General features: G+C 31.6%; 1 protein-coding gene across 1 annotated transcript; it reads right to left on the bottom strand.

Annotated features, from left to right (window-relative positions):
- Positions 1–3,602: 3,602 nt before the first annotated feature.
- LOC110891199 (WAT1-related protein At2g37460) lies at positions 3,603–6,790 on the bottom strand. The gene is made up of 7 exons (XM_022138890.2): positions 6,534–6,790; positions 6,371–6,433; positions 6,172–6,288; positions 5,025–5,268; positions 4,779–4,940; positions 4,099–4,250; positions 3,603–4,019 (listed from the first exon to the last, which is right to left on the bottom strand). The coding sequence occupies exons 1-7, from the start codon at positions 6,728–6,730 to the stop codon at positions 3,821–3,823; spliced, it is 1,134 nt and encodes a 377-aa protein (XP_021994582.1). The 5' UTR covers positions 6,731–6,790; the 3' UTR covers positions 3,603–3,820.
- Positions 6,791–15,828: the final 9,038 nt, after the last annotated feature.

Below are 15,828 nucleotides of genomic sequence, written 5' to 3'. Positions count from 1 at the left end.
AACCTTATGGTCATAAGTTTTATCCCACACTCAAGATGCCAATAGGTGTTTCGTACATTTTTTTTTCTATGTGACACATTTGAGAGATTGTGAACCAAGCACACCTTAAGAACCTGAATGCTCTCATTTATAACTGAGATACTATTACCTCAGAATGTGACTATGTGAGGCTTAGGAGATGGTTAATTACTTAATTACATTTTGATTTTGATACGACTAACAAGAGAAGTATGCACAGCCCGTATACACCATGTTAAAACAAGATTTTACCATGTGTTAATATTAACACCCAATCAGAATTATAAAGGAAATAGTAAATAGTTAGTAATGTAGATTTAAGAAGTATAAAATGATAAGTTGAGACAAGATTTGATTGATATTAAGTGTTTTAAATTATGAAACACGAAGGGGTGAAATGACAGAAGGTGGAAAAAGAATACCTAGCTCATAGAATTGTGACATGTGGTGTGGCGTGGCGCAACCAGTTACTTATTTATTAGGTATAGATGTTAAGTTGCTTGTAAGTAGATCTAGGCAAGAGAATTTTTACTGGCTTTTAAGCAAATTGTTTGACTAGATATGCTAATTGATGGTTGCTATTCTCCTTTTGGAAAATCTGAGTCGTTGGGATCGACTCTAGAGCCCAAACACACTCGACGCTGGTTCATGGATGACGATGAAGCAAAGTTATTTCTCAACAAGAAGCAGGCGGTTGAAATTCTGCAGTATTCATACACTGCACTTCTAATTTTAAACATTTATTTATTGTCGAAATGCTTCTATTTGCAGTCAGTAACGGGTCAATTCACTAAAAGGCTCTTTGACAATGAAACACTAACTTAGTTTGGGATTGATTTCACATTTGGAGGTATTAGTTATGATGGGATTGGGATTAGAAAAATCAAAGTCAGTCAAGTATTTGTCTGAATCAACCATTGGTGCGATTATTAGTGGTGTGTTACATATCAAACAAGAGAATTTAACCCAAAGACTAGTCTAGTGAGTGAGAAAGCCCATTTGGTATATAAAACTCACATTGGTTGCCCATACAACCGATGTGGTACAGAGGCAGAACCAATGAGTAACTAGCCGTAGCAGGAGCTACGGCTCAACCCCGTATTCGCAGTGTATTTTTTCGGTTTTATACATAGGATACCCCTAAACATATACGAGGATACCGAAAAATATGAAACTTGATGTTATTCCTTTAGCCCAATACTTGTTTAACAATTAAGTCCAAATAATAAGTTATATGATAATTAAGCCCAAATAAATAAAATAATCCATTGATTATGGGCATGGCCGGCAAATTGCAATTGGAAGTTCTAGTGATCTTACTCGTCTTATAGTGGAATCAAGAACACATAGTGCTTGTCCTTTGTTTTATCGGGTAGTGAAGCTAGTTTTGGTTTTACCGGTTGCAACCGCAACCGTTGAAAGACGTTTTTTTTTTCTTCTAAATTGAAGCTTTATTTTGCATAATTTTAAATTCCATGTCCTCAAACAATTTAGGAAAAAACAAAATAACGGCACATGTAATCTAAGGTTAAATCTTTCACAACAAACTTTTAGCAATGCACACATCAAAAGTTGTAGTTTACATATCACCTCTGCCAATGAATGGTCCTTCTCATAAAGTTGAAGAATTTATTTGTGTAAAATGATGAATTTTTGTTTAACTTTAAAAAGTTTTGAAGGATTTTAATCATGCAAAAGGAACTTTTGTATCATGTTAAAAAGTAGAAGAATTTAGTCACACGTGACAAAGACCTTATAATAAATTCCATGGACCATATTGTTAAGTTTTAAAGTTAAGGGATTTAAAGAAATCCGTGGACTATTTGACGGACTCGACGAAAGTCTCCTTTTTTTTTATTACAGTTTTCCTATAGTTTTGCTTGTCTAAGAGGACACGGCGTGGTCCGTTATACCACCCCATAACGCGTGAAACATTAACCAGAACACCGCCGCCGCCTTATGTTTAACGCGTTGAAGTATCACGGCGTGGATCCGAGCACGCGTTGAACTTTGAACTTGTTTGTTGTTTTGTGAATGATTGAATGAATGGTATCTTGTACATTGTGCATTATAACTTGTACATTGGAATCCCATCACTAGTGATTCCACCCCTCCTACATTTCTATCACTAGTGATAGAATATTGGTTGTACACATGGCATGACTTGATTGGATAGTGGGAGTGATAGATTATATCACTAGTGAACCACCCCTAGTCCCCTAAAAAACAATACATTCCATTAAAAAACAACTCCTATATCAATATATTTTCACTAAAAACAAATACTTTTTCTCTCTCCTTTCAATTAAATAATATTATCATTATCATTTTCTCTCACTTCCACTCACAACCACTTTCAAAATATATTAAAAAATTATAACGGGTGAACAGTGTCCCCCCAAATATACAGATGAACAGTAACATTTTATCTCTCCTCTACTCACAACCACTTTTTATACCCTTTATAATATAAAAACCCCTCCTCACATAATTGATTTTCATATTAGAAGAAGCTCTTTGATGTCATCAAGGGTTGCAGCCTATCACTGTGGCTGTCAGTCATGTACCTTTTCTAAGGTGAGTTTGTTGCATAAGATCTTGGGGTATGATGGGACGGGGTTTGGGTGGGCTTTGCTGGGCTGACCCACATTAAATACGGTATGGTGGGGCGGGGGTTTGGGGCGTGTCCAGCCCAAACCTCCATATTTATATTTTTTATAAACAAATTTATATAATAAAAAACATAAATATTAAAATAAAGGCTACTTGTCTTGGCCAATGAGATCCCGCAATGTCATCTTGATAGCCCCGCCCAACGCCCGGGCTGAAACCCCGTCCAAGGAGCCACGCCGAAACCCAAGCCCACCCGGGGTGGTGACTTGGGCGTTTGTACCCAACCCACGCCACAACCCCAGCCCCATACCCCATAGTCTAAGGTGTTACTTATGTAAGTCACTTTCTAAACCATTTTGGCTCACCTCACATACACATTTTTGACATTTTATGGTGATAAGCATATCTACTTTGCGAATGGGAAGACAATTACTGGATGACAAATCAGCCCAAAATCTTTTCGGCTTTGGAAAGGTGCATTATGTTACTTAATTGCCATGTAATTTGTTTAGAAAGCCTACTTGGGTTTTAATTTATTATTTTTAATTATTCGTTACCATATAATTTTTGCTCTTCGGAATCATTAGTAGCTGCTAGTTAGAGCTTCAAAGGATATGTGGTCAGGAAGAAGAAAAAAACTGTGTCATAGAGAGTTGACTTGGTCAAGGTACCACATGTTTCATGCATGGTTTTATACTTTTAAACATTATTATTTTAGCATTTTTATTGTTTTGGTTTATTTGGTTTTTGATGCCGCAAACTGTTCGCATTATAATTTACTCAAGATAGGTAGAGAAATTTTCCTTGACGAAAACAAAATTTCGGCTTGTAAGGTTATACAATATTCTTTTAAGTAATTCATTTGATTGTAACTTTCTTTTCCTCTGTAAACTTAAAATAAAAGAAATTCGAAAGTTACCACACAACAAAAGAGTAGAGTTGGAATTTTTCGGCACTTATAAATGGGTCTATTTGAGTTATGTTTTGTTTCAAACGGATCAAATAAAAACCCTTATCTGAAACAAGAACCCAATAAACGGGTTGAAAATCGTCCAACGTAGTATGGACGTCCATATCATAGTATGCATAATTACATAAAATGGATTAAAAACATTTGTTAAAAAACTCCCCTTCAAGAAAAATCCATGTCTCATACACCAATGTTGATGTCCTTATTTTCTACCGCCTATCAAACATCAGCCGTCTGACTATGTTTATCGCATACTTCATCTGATGATTTGATAGTGATAACCTTGTCATTGCAATTTATCTCAGATTCTTGACCTAATATTTGCTTTTCGGGTTCTAGGTGTGGAAGTTTGTGATCATTGCTTTTACCCCAAACAACCATATAAAGCCCTATGACTATGACAACTGCTCCAAGAACCCTGTGAAAATATAAATAATAAAATTAGCGGTCACGTATGTATGGGTACTTGATAATCAAGAAGTGTGTTATTTTTTTACCTTCCGAGGTATGTTTTCTCGGCTAGAAAAATCGATCCCATGAAAGCGACAATTATCATACCCATGGGATTAAAGGCAGTCACAAAAACAGGACCTCTTTCTTTCATAATGATCCCTTGGACGTAGTAAGCAACACCCGAACATATTATCCCCTGCAGAGACATGAATACAAGTTGGAGTTAAATAGAACACACCATAATTATTTGTTTTCAATTTTCTTTGTTTTTTTGGCACAACATGCTTGTTATACGCCTGATATATTAAGAGATGGCAGATCCGACCCATGTTCTAATTATAGCGGGTTAAACGGGCAATTTAGCTCTAATGAAACAGGCGAAATGCGTTGAACAGGTTGAAAGTTACCCATTTTACTGATTTTACCGCATAAAACCGCCTAAATCATTTACAAAAAAAAAAAAAAAAAAAAATAGAATACCATCTAAGCAATATATAATTTTTATAACTACACTAGTTTTTTTTTTCTATAAAAATGTAGAAATTTGGACAGGAAGTGTTTTGGGTCGACCTGGCCCTATAAAATATTTACTAGTTTTGACTTGTTACCCAAATTGTCCAACCCGCCTATTTCGCCACCTCTAGATGTATGGCAACTTTTATATATGTGTGTGTGCGCGTGTGCGCGCGCACGTGTTTATGTAAATGTAGTTATAGTTGGTTACACAGTAGAGTGTCGCAAGAAGTGTGGTGTTCCACTTTATAGCCCAAACTTCTGGGTTCCCCCGCTCCATGATCAACGCCACTATACCTCCCTCAATCGTCGCTAGTAAGCATATCCAAGCAGTCATAGCCAGCTCAGCCGGATATGACTTTAGTGTAATCGCCTACATATTATAAATAAACACATTAAAGTTAAAAAATATTAATAACATTTTATTATCATTTCTATTAACTATACACATTCTTACTTGTAGAACCATGAAGCAAGACCAACTGAAACATCCGACGACGATCATAAACGCACCCTTGAGGGAATGCTGCAAATCGACCCCATTGTGCATTTCATATCTTTTATTTGTTCTTCCTTTTGTCCAAAACAGCTCTAGAAGTGGCCCTTTAACCAGTGTCATTAGCATCGCTCCTGCAACCGTTGTGAGAGTTCCGATTACTTTAGCCTGGCTCCGGAGACTCTTTAGGTTCACCACCTCAAGCCTGAGTCAACCACAGTTCACCAAGATTTTGTTAATATCCTGATAAAAATCTCCTTAACCCATATTTCTTTTTTTTTTTATAAAAATTTTCGTTTATTAATATAACCAGAAAACTTGTTAAGTTACATCAAAACAGAAGGTAGACGGGCAACAAGCCGCGCCGCCAACCCTTTCTGAATAATAAGTGTATTAGTAGTAGTAGTTGTTGATGTAATAATAGTAATAAAAATAATGATCATAATAAAAAGATTAAACAAAATGAAAAAAAAAAAAAACAGAAACAAAAAGGATCTAAGTATTATGTATAATATATAGTGGGAATATTGTTGAAATGAATATGTCATGAGAAATTAGTCAAAGCTAATATCATGAGAAAAAGCAAGTCAACTCATAATCTCATGAGCAAATGGAGGTTGTGTTTGTGAATTGATGTTCTAGGAGAATTTAATTCTTCCACTAGACTAGGTGACGGGTTTCTTGATAAAACAGGCCGGGTCGAGTTGGCTTGTAAACCCTTTCTCTATCCTTTTTTTATAAATAATTAGTGTGTTACTTATGATTACAAAACACTATTATTACACGTATAATCTAAATGCTGAATAAAACAAATTAGGAGGTTGTATGCATGAATAAAAGAGTTTTGATGGGTTTCAATATGTTCCCTTTTTAGTTTACTTTCTATTCTGACACGTTTGAGATAAAACACAAGACAAATCAACCCGTTTAAGAGTAAATGGATCAAAATTCAAAACTTTGCCACTTCGAAGAATGATGAACCGAATTGGTAATATCGGTTTTATGTGCATGAACTTACTGGACGGTGAAACATACATATACAATGACTCATGTCATGTACATGTTATATTCATGCATTCTTATGCATGTTAAATGTTTTTTTTTTTACCTTAGAATCCATGCTATGACAAAGGTTATAGCAGGAAGAACATTGCACATGGAAACCGCAAATGTTGCGGTTGTCGCTTTCATTCCCAAAATATAGAGATTTTGATCGATAACCGGCCTGTCAAACAAAAAACATAGATTAGTTATCTAACCATAACATCGTACCACTTGCCCGTTGTTATCGAGAAAAGAAAACTTACTCCAAGAGTGCAAGGAGCATAAGCTTGACGAAAATAGAGACCGTCATCTTTGGCCTTGTTTTCCTATTACAAGACTAATAATTAGCAAAAACGAAAAACAAAAACAAAAACCGAACAAAGGAAGAAATGTGTGTGCGCATGTGAGAGAGGGGGGGGGGGGGACCTGTCTAGAACAATGGCGAAAGGGGCCATGACAATGAAGGCGGAAGCATGGCGATAAACAACAAACACATAATTATTCATTCCATCATTCAAAGCAACTTTCGCAAGAACATCCATTCCCGCAAACCCAAATTGCAAACATATAACAAGAATAAGGGATTTCCCCTTTCTAAACATTTCACTCATTTGATTTTGCATGTTTTGTTGTTCTTCTAAAGCTTACACCAGTTATATGGAAATAGCTTACCAACCCACCCTCTTATGTCTATATATAACCTTTCAAAATTCAATTACTCTATGCATCTATACCCCATCCCCACTTTTTATCTTGAAAGCAACCTTTTTTCTTTTGACCCATATTTTGGTGGATAGTCACAACATTCTAACATATATTTGCCTGTTTCTCAGGGGGCGATTTTACAAAACTCGTGTCCGATTGTCTAGCTACCTTAAACTTAGGAAACAAAAAATAACTGCAATATGATTACGCTACGTTTTTTTATTGACCAATGTAACTAGTTTTCGTGGTCATTTCACCGCAAACTAACATTAAAGGCATACTATTCAACAATGATCAAGTTGGCATAAAAAAGTAACAAAGTTGGCTGATTTCTATTTTGGGTATCCTATCTTTATTTTCACCCATAAAAAGGTTTTTAAAAATTTCTGATTTAAGATAATGTGCACCCATAACGCGTTGAAATGATGGCACCTCACACGTGTTAACGTTATAAGATAGTAAATAGTAACGCGATTGAAGTTGGTTCCTTTTTTATGCGATATACGCACTTAGAAAATATAGTGCACATTACATGTAGTTATTCTCTAGATTCAAAAGCATACTGGTATAGTATAATTCCACAGTTTGTTATATGTGCTTTCATAATAAGCATTGCACCATTATAGCTTTAGCTCTAATCATATCAAGAATCTACTTTAATGTTGTCTGGTATCCTTGCATTGTGTTTAATTATAAAATAATTGGTTATATAAAGTTATATAAAAACGTTAGGAAAATATGTGGCTAGTATTTTGTGACATAAAGAAAATGACGAGTTACATGAGTTGCATCTTTTATAAGTAAGGTTAAATTAGTTTGGTCTATCATGAAGAGTTTTGTTTGCTACACACTTACAAAACGTGACATATACACAAGTTTTTTGGTGCGTTTAATCCTTTAAACATATAAGTTTTTTCGAGCTTTATATCGCTAAGCTTGGAGGTGGCTCCTAATAAACAATCATTCTACTAATATGTTTGTATATTTAAAATTGTTTTAGGGTATTTTTTTATCATTTATTATGATTCCATGTGTGTTAAGAGTAGTTTTATCATTTTTTGCGTATGTAATTTTACAATTACATATACGTAAATTGGCTCCTTTACACATATGTAAATTAGTTCCTTTACACATTACACATATGTAAAATGTTTGTTATACATAAATAATTTGGTTTTTCATATATGTAATCATAATAAATACATATAATATATCATTAAATAATGTTAAATATAAAAATATATAAAGAAAATAATTATTTATTAGTAGCTCTGAATTGAACTCAACCCTATATATATATATATATATATATATATATATATATATATATATATATATAGTGGGGATGGTTCAAATGAAAACCACTTTTATTGTGAAAACTCGAAAACTAACTAAAAAAAGCCTAAAAAAACCTAAAAAACATACAAATTTTTTTTTTTTAATTTTTTTTAGAAAAATCGCTACTTTTTATATATGGAAAAAAAATTTAAAAAAAAAAAAAAATTGGTTGTACTGCACATGTGCACTAATACGGAAAGCCTAAACCACTTAACCCACCCCCCCACCGACACCCCCCAAAAACCTAAACCCCCCACCCCCCACCCCCCCACCCCCCAAAACCTAAATTCACCCTCCCACCAAAAGCCTAACCCCCCCTCCCCCCAAAAAAAACCTAAACCCCCCCCCCCCCACCCCCCCCACCCTCCCGAAAACCTAAAACTAAACCCTAAACATAAACCCGAAAAAAACCTAACCCCCCCACCCCCACCCCCCAAAAACCTAAACCCCCCTCCCCCCCACACCCAAAAACCTAATCCTAATCCTAAACCTCCAAAAAAACTAACCCTAAAAGCTAAACTAGAATCAAAAACTAATTTTAAGCATGTAATGCACATTGTAGTACATGTTATATTGCACATGTGCACTATTATAATAATAGTATTGAAAACAAGACGACACCATAAATCTTTTTTTATGTCATAAAAAAAATGCTCGAATATACTTGAATGAAAGATAAGAAAATTTGTGATCTTATGGTGCCATTTTTGTTTTAAAATGATAACGTATGGAGAAATGAGAAATGTTTGAAAAGTTATATATTTTTTGTTCCAATTTTACCCCTCCTTCATTAAAAGTCTTCCCTCCCTCCTTTTTAGTGGGTTTTAGAGCATTCACATTCAATCCACTAAAAATATACATACATTCCACTAGAAAACAACTCCTATATCAATATATTTCCACTAAAAACAAATACTTTTTCTCTCTCCTTTTCAATATATATTACATTTTCTCTCTCCTCTACTCACAACCACTTTCAAAATATATTAAAAAATTATACAGAGTGAACAGTGTCCCCCCAAATATACAGATGAACAGTAACATTTTCTCTCTCCTCCACTCACAACCACTTAAACCACTTTTTATAATTTAAAAACCCATCTCTCAAGATTTGGTGGATAGAATGTGAATGCTCTTAGTTAGTTTTCACAATAACTAGTGGTTTTCATTTGAACCTTCCCCTATATATAGTTATTACTTATTGTTATTATGCAATCTATATTTATTACATTATTTAGTTATTTTATCATAATTATATATATAATTATTGCTATTATGCAATCTATATTTATTACATTAAATTTACATAAATAATGGAGGCTTGTTAGGGCTTGCGAGTATAGTTGAGTGTATGACGCTCGGGTTCGTTTATCAAACAAGCATGTTTTGGTTTGAGCTCGTTTAAGCTCAGCTCTCTGTTCGGGATTTAAGCGAGTTGGTCTGAAGCAACCCATATCACTTGGCTTATTTACATCCCTAAGTTTCTTATTTCATAAAGCTTGAAGCAGATATAGTTTTAAGCGCGGCTCACAAAACCTATATTGGGTTTGTGTGATTTGTTGATGGGCAATGGTGACAATAATGCAAAGTGAAAGTTACGTATGAAAGCACTAGTTTCTGTTTCGAGCAAAAGGCCACTTCTTTTTAAAGTTATCTATGGGGAGTAATGATGTTGTAGGACAATCCTATACCATAATGTGGTAATTTATATGTTTCACGCAACCTACTTTAAGATCAATCCGGTTATGTGTTTTCTAGTTTGATTTGGTTTCGTTCCATTCGGTTTACGTTTGTTGGTGTCATTCGTAAATAAAGAGTGTGATACTGTGATTAAGGTCAGTTAGATGGATTAACGGGCTAAAAATGTAACTTTTCATATGGTTACGTGGTACCCACACTTAGACTTAGTGCGATAAACATATATTTCACGTACTTGCTTTGCTTTTGATGCATATGTTGCCGATTTAGGATCATAAAGATAAGCTATTAATTTTTAGTGCCCAACACTCTTTAATTACACATACATGTTAAATTGTTATTTGTTATCAAATGTAATTAATACGTATATGCTCCATTTGGACATGACATCTTACAATTGACATGACATCAAATGTATTGTTATTGTGTTTCAGTTTTAACTTTTGGAATAAGAGAAAATTATAAATTTAGCAATACTTAGAAACATATTGTATAGAATAACATAAAAATATATCTAGAACACTAATAAGGATCCACTAAAAAGTGAATTTTACCTAAGTAGCCTAAGTATAGAATAACATAAAAATATATCTAGAACACTAATAAGGATCCACTAAAAAGTGGATTTTGCCTAAGTAGCATAAGAAGGATTGTGATGATGACATGTGGCACTCCTAATAAGTAGCAATAAAGGGCATTTTGGTTCTTATAAATAGGAGTGAAAATGACATGTGGCACCCCTTTTGTTTTTTAAAAATACAACAAAAAAAAATCTAGTAAAAAAAAATCTAGCATACAAAAAATGTAGTACAAAAAAATATAGTACAAAAAATGTAGTAAAAAAATATAGCACAAAAAAATCTAGTACAAAAAAATATAGCACGAAAAAATTCAGCAAAAAAAAATTAATACAAAAAAAATCCAGCACAAAAAAATTGAGAAAAAATTTTAAGATAAAAAAGTCAACACAAAAATATAGTACAAAAATTCAGCACAAAAAAAATGTTATACAACATAGAAATACAACACATTTTAGTGGGTTTTTTTAGTCTTCATATTTTATATAGCAATATGGTACTCAAATTAAAGATAAAAGGACGCTCGATTTTACGATGAAATTTTTATGAAAAAATAATGCCGTATAAAAAAGTTATGAATATTTAAAAAATGATGGTGAAATATGCATATGCCTTACATGTGGAGAGAGAAAGTCCACAAATAGAATTTTCTCAAGATACCCTTTCACTTCTCTTCATCTTAACCATTGATTTGAAAAATGAAATGTTAAGATTTCTTCTCGTACTAATTAGACAAAATAATATTTTTATTTGATGTTACCCCATGTCTATATAGTCATGAAAATTATTATTATTATTATTATTATTATTATTATTATTATTATTATTATTATTATTATTATTATTATTATTATTATTATATAATTTAAACTTGGCAAATTGAATTTAAATAATCTCAACTCATTTTTATTGGCCAATAATAATCCCAACTCATTTAATCACCAATAATAATCCGAACTATTCACTTTTGTTTGTAAAATACTCTCAGTTAAAAAAACACTAACTAGGTTAAAAAATTGCTGACGTGGCAGGTGACATGGCATGCCACATCAGCAAATTTGCTGACGTGGCAGTTGATGTGGCATTTTTTGATGACGTGGCAGCTGACATGGCTGTCTACATGGCATTTTTGATGACGTGGCAACTGATGTGGCAGGTGACGTGGCATGCCACATCAGCAATTTTTTAACCTAGTTAGTGTTTTTTTAACTGGGAGTATTTTACAAACAAAAGTGAATAGTTCGGATTATTATTGGTGATTAAACGAGTTGGAATTATTATTGGCCAATAACAGTGAGTTGGGATTATTTAAATCTAATTTGCCTTTAAACTTTTATTTTATGTGTCAGAATTACACACAACCTGTTTTTTTTTTCGCTTTTAGATTTCACGATCTTGATTGGGTTTTCTTAGATTACAAACCTTTTAAAAAGGAATTCTAACAATCCTACCTTCTTTCTAGAAAGAGAAGTTTTCTAAATCACTAAATAAATAATATCCATGGTTAAAAGGTATAACCGGTAGTTGTGTTAAATTTTTCTAATGACAACTCAAACTCCCGTCTAATCTATTTCACGATTTATAACAGGACTCGAACACTCAACCTTTAAAGGAGGGGACACCATTTAACACACCAAAATACCATTGAACTAAATGCCCTTTTATATTGTTGTGTTTAATACACTATATAAAGTGGTTTTATTTTCTTTAAAGTTTACATATGTAAGTATAGCTGACTAACAATCAGTGGCGGATCCAGGAATTTTTCTATGGGGGTGCGGAACATTTTTAAAAATTTTAGGCCCCTAGGTATATAAGTAAAAAAATCGGTTCGTATCGGGTCGGGTCGGGTCGGGTCATGTAAAACAAACGAACATCAAACTAAATTTATATAATCATCAAAAACATGTCAAACCTTGTTACAAACATAATTAAAACGTCGACGCCCTACGGGTTTTCATTTTTTGAAATCTATCCAAAACATCATCTAAAACTAATTTCTTAAGCAATTCTTTCTCTATATAACATAAGTTCATCGCTCCATAACATAATGTTTCAATTTTAATTTTAATTTTCAACTTTTCAAGCCCTAGAAATCATAACGTAAGTTGTAATCACCCTAAAAATATATAAACAACATAATCACCCTAAAAAATATATAAACAACATAATCACCCTAAAAATCATCTAAACAACCATAAACAACGTCAAAACACACAAAATTTCAAACCTATTTAACAACTTTATTACACTTTTTTCTCCTATAATATCAACCAAAATCATCAAAATAACAAAGAAACTTACCCGTGTTCGGATTCCGGTTAGATTTGGTGTCAAACGACGGTGGTATGGTGGCTGATTACGGTGATCGCCGGCTGCTGGACTATTGTCGTCGGGTAATGTTGTTCGTTGGCAATGCAGGGACGCAAGAGAGAGAGAGAGAGAGCGGGAGAGAATTTCTAAAGGTTTTAGGCTTTAATTATTTTATTATAGTTTGAAATATTTTTGGGTTTGGTTAATGGGCTAAGACTTAGTGGGCTAGCTAGTTAGGAATTATAAGTGGGTAAAGGTATGGGTATTTGGGTTTAGTTAGTTAGGTATTAAAAATTATATAATTTAGGTAGTATTTTTTTTTAAATAAGAGTTTACTAAAAAAAATTTAAAATATAAATTGATAACACTTTTTACCTAAGGGGTGCGGACGAAAAATTTCAAGGGTGCGGTCTAAAAATTCCAAGGGGTGCGGACGAAAAATTCCAAGGGGTGCGGAGAAAAATTCCAAGGGGTGCGGACGGGATTTTCGACGAAACTTAGCACTAAATTTTTTTTCCCCGAGGGTGCGCCTGCCCACCTTAGGCTGGGCTTGGGTCCGCCATTGCTAACAATGTAAAGAAGCTGACATCGAACTCTCTATGTTCAAGCTCAGCTCACTTTCAGTTCTATGTCTAAAGCCCTAGCTTGGATTGTTAGTAAATTTTGAAGCTCTATCTGAGCTTGGGTTAGGTTCTTTTATTATTTATCCGTTATTCAAATTAGTTTATTTATACGCAACTACGTGTACGCAACCATACACACATATACATATACATATATATTTATTCATAATTCAAATTTTATATGGAAAAGATATACTTTTAGTTACTTTTATCATAATTACTAGGTTATAACCCCGTGTGTTACACGGGTTAAATACATGTAATTTTGTATAATAAATAATTAAAAAGTTATATCTTTAAAAATCTCGGTTATTATACGGGTTGAGTAAATTTAATTTTACATATTAAATAATAAAAATGTTAAAAGTTAGGTTTGTTTTTATAAACTAAACTAAATCAAAATAAAACGGCTTTCTCAAAGATTATAACACCTGACTGATAAGAGCTGGTAAGATATATATCATCACATTTTTTGTATAATACCATATTTATTATATTAAATATAATATCATTATTTATATTAATACTAAAGCATGTGAAATATTAATTGACGAAATGTTATGTTAATATTCTTTTAATTTTGATTAATATATTACTTACCGTGTGGATATTATATTTATCTAACAATATTAAGTTTGGTTTTCATGATAGATAATTTGGTTTATTTAAAAACGTCTTATCACAAATTAACAATTTAAATTTGAAGATAATATTTTATTAGAAAATATAAGGATTCTATTTCAAATTCAAAGTTGGATAAGATTTATTATATTAACAATTTAAATTTGTAGATAATATTTTATTAGAAAATCGAAGGAATTTTATACAGTTTGGTAGATAATTTGTAGGAACACATTTTTCACACGTCATGATAGCGCTAGGCTATAAGTCGGTTATCTTTTATGTAGTTTTTTTTGTGTAACATTATGATTATAGAACCACATAATAATAATGATAATAATAATAATAATAATAATAATAATAATAATAATAATAATAAAATTATGAATGAATTGAATTTTCTTTAGGTTGAATTTTCTTAAGAATATTATTAATATTATGAAATTTGTAAAGTAATCAAATGAATTCAGCTAGAAATATAAATAACATTTGAATCTAAAGAATACGTAAAAAACTTATCTATAATTATGGCTTATCATTTATCAATTAGGAAATATATAAATAATATTTAAACATAAAGAATACGTAAAATAAAACTTATCTATAGTTATGGCTTATCACTTCCCAGTTCGAAAATATATAAATAATATTTCAAACCTCAAAGAAATAAACTAAATTAGAGATTAAAAAAGGTAGGAAAACAATTCTGAGAATATGTAGTAATACGACATTTGACCCCTATAGGTTTACTTTATTATATAGTATAGATATTAAAACAGTATATCTTTAAAAACCTCATTTATTATACGGGTTAAATAAATATAATTTTATATATTAATAAATAAAAAGTTATATCTATAACAACCATATTGTATGGGTTGAAAATTTTAATTTTATATACTAAATAAAAAAGTTATATCTTTAAAACCACGTATATTATACGACTTGAATAAATGTAATATTTTTTACCAAATAATAAAATAATACATCTTTAAAAAACCTCATTTATTACAACGGGTTGAACGAATGTAACTTTTTATACCAAATAATAAAAAAATTACATCTTTAAAATATGCGCATTACACGGTTTGAATAAATGTAATTTTCTATACTAAACAATAAAAAATATATATCCTTAAAAAAACCCGTGTATTGTACGAATTGAATAAATCTAATTTTATATATCAAATAATAAAAAGTTATATTTTAAGAAACCTCATGTATTACATGGGTCGAGTAAATGTAATTTTGTATAGTGAAAATAAAAATATTTAATATATTAATACAAAGTTTGGTTTTCGTGATAAAAATAGATTATTCTGTTGTTGCAAAATTTGTTAACGAAGTCTCAATAAATTTAACCCTTTATTTAAAACTCCATAAATGTATAAATGATAAATAATATTAGTTAATTTATTTTAAGTTTCGTAAAATCTATTTGATACCAAACTAAAAAAACGTTCAAATATAGTTAATTCAAATAAATAATGCTAGGTTATAACCCCGTGTATTACACGGGGTTGAATAAATAAATTTTATATACTAAATAATAGAATAATATATCTTCAAAACCCCATTATTGTACAGGTTGAATAAATATAATTTTATATATTAAATAATAAAAAATTATATCTATAAGAACCATATTGTACATGTTGAATAAATATAATTTTATATACAAAATAAAAAAGTTATATCTTTAAAACCACGTGTATTACACGGGTTAAATAAATGTAATATTGTTAATCAAATAATAAAATAATACATCTATAAAAAACCTCATTTATTACACGGGTTGAATAAATGTAATTTTATATACCAAACAATAAAAAAAATTACATCTTT

The sequence above is a fragment of the Helianthus annuus genome, chromosome 11 (assembly GCF_002127325.2).
Source record: "Helianthus annuus cultivar XRQ/B chromosome 11, HanXRQr2.0-SUNRISE, whole genome shotgun sequence".
In the NCBI taxonomy this organism is placed as follows: Eukaryota; Viridiplantae; Streptophyta; class Magnoliopsida; order Asterales; family Asteraceae; genus Helianthus; species Helianthus annuus.
Note: the sequence above shows the minus strand (reverse complement) of the source record. Positions and strands in the feature narration are given on the sequence as shown.